Source organism: Bubalus bubalis, chromosome X (genome assembly GCF_019923935.1).
Source record: "Bubalus bubalis isolate 160015118507 breed Murrah chromosome X, NDDB_SH_1, whole genome shotgun sequence".
In the NCBI taxonomy this organism is placed as follows: Eukaryota; Metazoa; Chordata; class Mammalia; order Artiodactyla; family Bovidae; genus Bubalus; species Bubalus bubalis.
Window position 1 is genome coordinate 53,468,492 of NC_059181.1, and position 3,962 is coordinate 53,472,453.

At 45.0% G+C, this 3,962-nt stretch overlaps 1 protein-coding gene across 1 annotated transcript; it reads left to right on the forward strand.

Annotated features, from left to right (window-relative positions):
* Positions 1 to 341: 341 nt before the first annotated feature.
* On the forward strand, positions 342 to 2,937 carry GSPT2 (G1 to S phase transition 2). Its single transcript, XM_006052108.3, has 2 exons — positions 342 to 496; positions 604 to 2,937. Exon 2 carries the CDS (start codon positions 615 to 617, stop codon positions 2,511 to 2,513), a length of 1,899 nt encoding a protein of 632 aa, XP_006052170.2. The 5' UTR covers positions 342 to 496; positions 604 to 614; the 3' UTR covers positions 2,514 to 2,937.
* The last annotated feature ends 1,025 nt before the right edge of the window (positions 2,938 to 3,962 follow it).

A 3,962-nucleotide genomic window follows, 5' to 3' on the forward strand; every position in this document is an offset into this window, starting at 1 on the left:
CATCTTCCTGTATTTGAAGAGCACCTCCCTAATCACTAATTTCTTCTTTCAGTTGCTGGGTAAACCTTTAACCCCTATCCTACCTCCATTTGTTCAATAAGAATGTTCATTTCCACTAGAATCTGAGTAGAATTGGAAATCAGGTGTGCCTGTCTAGGTTTAATCATTACATCGTGGTCAAATCGCTCTCCCAGAGCGCGTATACAAAAATGAATGGGAATTTTCGTGTTTTTTTTTTTGTTTGTTTGTTTTAAAAAAAAGAGGCTTTTGGACCTCAGCCAGGACTAAGGATGCGGGAGGCCGAGCATACGGATGGCAGCTAGGGGTCAATCCCCGCCCGGCACCGGGTCGGCCGTGGAAGAGTCGGAAGTGGTCGGGGTTTGGGGGAGGAGATCCGCTCACACACAACAGGAGAGGCTGCGCCGCCATATCTGCTGCTGCCGCCGCAGTTGCGAATGCAGTGTCGGGACCCGGCTGCCTCCACGCCGCCGCTAAGGTTCGTGTCGCTTCCCCATCCCGACTCTCCACTCTTGCCGCCTCACCCCCGGCGGCACTGCCGTCTCTTTTCTCCCATTAAACCCGTTCCCTCCCCGCATCTATCAGGGCTGAAGACGATGGATCTGGGCAGCAGCAGCAGCAGCGACTCGGCTCCCGATTGCTGGGACCAGGTGGACATGGAAGCACCGGGTTTGGCCCCGAGCGGGGACCGAGCCTCCTCGGCGTTGGCGGCGGCCGCCGCCGAGGTACAGCATGAGCCCCTCAGCTCGGCCTTCAGCCGTCAGCTCAACATCAACGCCAAACCCTTCGTGCCTAACGTCCATGCCGCGGAGTTCGTGCCGGCCTTCCTGCGGGGCCCGAGCCAGCCGCAGACCCCCCCGCATGACGCCCCCGGATTCTATGAAACCTGTACGGGTGCGGGCGACCCTCAAGGTAAAAGGCTGGGACGGGGGGCACCTGTGGAACATTCCAAAGAGGAACAGTTATTGTGGCGTGAAGGTTCCAATTCAGCCGTTACCATGGAACTTTCAGAACCTGTTGTAGAAAATGGAGAGGTGGAGATGGTTTTAGAAGAGTCATGGGAGCACAATAAAGAAGTAAGTGAAGCCGAGCCAGGGGGTAGTTCCTTGGGAGATTCGGGGCCCCCAGAAGAAAGTGGCCAGGAAATGATGGAGAAAGAGGAAATCAGAAAGTCGAAATCTGTGTTCGTACCCTCAGGTGCTCCTAAAAAAGAACACGTAAATGTGGTATTCATTGGGCATGTCGATGCCGGAAAGTCAACCATTGGAGGACAGATCATGTTTTTGACAGGAATGGTTGACAAAAGAACACTTGAGAAATATGAAAGAGAAGCTAAAGAAAAAAACAGAGAAACTTGGTATTTGTCCTGGGCCTTAGATACAAACCAGGAAGAACGAGACAAGGGTAAAACAGTAGAAGTGGGTCGTGCCTATTTTGAAACAGAAAAGAAACATTTCACAATTTTAGATGCCCCTGGCCATAAGAGTTTTGTCCCAAATATGATCGGTGGTGCTTCTCAAGCTGATTTGGCTGTACTGGTAATCTCTGCCAGGAAAGGAGAGTTTGAGACTGGATTTGAAAAAGGTGGACAGACAAGAGAACATGCAATGTTGGCAAAAACGGCAGGGGTGAAATATTTGATTGTGCTTATTAATAAGATGGATGATCCCACAGTAAATTGGAGCATTGAAAGATATGAAGAATGTAAAGAAAAGCTAGTGCCCTTTTTGAAAAAAGTCGGCTTTAGTCCCAAAAAGGACATTCACTTTATGCCCTGCTCAGGGCTGACCGGGGCAAATATTAAAGAGCAATCAGATTTCTGCCCTTGGTACACTGGATTACCATTCATTCCCTATTTGGATAATATGCCAAACTTCAACAGATCCATTGATGGACCAATTAGACTGCCAATTGTGGATAAGTACAAGGATATGGGCACTGTGGTCCTGGGAAAGCTGGAATCAGGATCCATTTTTAAAGGCCAGCAGCTTGTGATGATGCCGAACAAGCACAATGTGGAAGTTCTTGGAATACTTTCTGATGATGCTGAAACTGACTATGTAGCCCCAGGTGAAAACCTTAAAATCAGACTGAAGGGAATTGAAGAAGAAGAGATTCTTCCAGGATTCATACTCTGTGATCCTACTAATCTTTGCCATTCTGGACGCACATTTGATGTTCAGATAGTGATTATTGAGCACAAATCCATCATCTGCCCGGGTTATAATGCAGTGCTGCACATTCATACTTGTATTGAGGAAGTTGAGATAACAGCCTTAATCTCCCTGGTAGATAAAAAATCAGGAGAAAAGAGTAAGACACGGCCTCGCTTCGTGAAGCAAGATCAAGTGTGCATTGCCCGTTTAAGGACAGCAGGAACTATCTGCCTTGAGACATTCAAAGATTTTCCTCAGATGGGTCGTTTTACTTTAAGAGATGAGGGTAAGACCATTGCAATTGGCAAAGTTCTGAAACTGGTCCCAGAGAAGGACTAAGCAGTTTTCTTGATGCCCATATACAATACTGTGAGAATTGACTATAATCAATTTCACCATCTTCTCTTATTTACTACACATTGACAAACTTTTCTCCATATTTTGCAAAGAAAAATTTCACAGCAAAAATCCATGTTTTGTCAGCTCTCATGTTGAGATCTCAGTTATGTCACTGTTGAATTTACCCACAATTTCCTCCTTCTATTCCATTCTGCTTCCTTGAACAAAATCAGTAAAATCTTTGTAACTGATGTGGATGTAATTGTCTATAACAATGAAAAATTAATATATTTTTAATTTTTCATTTTCCTTTAGGATACTTAGACAACCCTTGTTCCAACCAGACCAATCAGAGTGTGTCAATGTGTGTGTACATGTTAAAGACAACTAACATGTGAATAAAATATTCCATTTGAAACTCTTACTGGTATTTGAAGTGCTTTTGAATATTTTTAAAATTTGTCTATAATACTTCTCAGTTAGCTTTTTCACTTTCTCAAATAACTGAATACATCTTATTACCTGGGTTTTTAAAAACTGTCTTGTACTCACTGCTTTAAATGAAGAATTTACAAATAATGCACAGGTTTGTGTTAAAGGAAAGGTTTTAATTTTGATGAAAAAAATTTTAGAGCTCTTCCCAATGAACTTTGTTTTCTGTGTTCAAGTCCAGTCAATAAAGGAGCTCTTCTGCTTCCCTACTTGGTATTTGGGAAAAAAAGCTCATGCCATCTACCAAATCCCCAAATGTTGAACATGGTCAGATTACAAATATACCTGGGGATTCAGATAGTATGTTGACTAGACTGCTATCTGTACCCCCTGGGCTTCGCTGGTGGCTCAGGCAGTAAAAATCCGCCTTCAGTGTGGGAGACCTGGGTTCGATCCCTGGATTGGGAAGATCCCCTGAAGGAAGGCATGGCAGCCCACTCTGGTATTCTTGCCTGGAGAATCCCCAAGGACAGAGGAGCCTGGCGGGCTACAGTCCCTAGGGGGGTCACAAAGAGTTGGACATGACTGAGCAACTAAACACAGCACAGCTTCATCTTAACACACCCCTTTGTTCTATTCACTGAGAACCTTGTGGTGTGGGCCACAACACAATAAGGGGCATTACTGTTGAGAAGATAAATACTTGCAATAGTAAGTCAGTCATTCACTGACAAGTAAGGGTTAGTGAGAGTCCTGAGCTTAGAAATGGGGAGACCATTCCACTCTCCCATTCTTCACTGCTTGGGGTTAGTAGGAAAGGTGAGGGGTCATTTTTACAATCAAATCACAACACACTCTTGGGGTCAGAGATAACAGGACTTGTCCATGAAGAGTACCTTGAGGAAAACAACTGTAGATCCTGAGGTGACTACTTTTATTGCCAGCAGAGAGGCTTTATAACCTGTGTAACTCAACAACCGCAGGAACTTTCTGTCTTGGTAAGTGGATAGTGGCCCA

Excerpts from the sequence above, each read along its gene's own strand:
- GSPT2 (XM_006052108.3), top strand. The coding sequence starts at position 615 with ATGGATCTGGGCAGCAGCAGCAGCAGCGACTCGGCTCCCGATTGCTGG.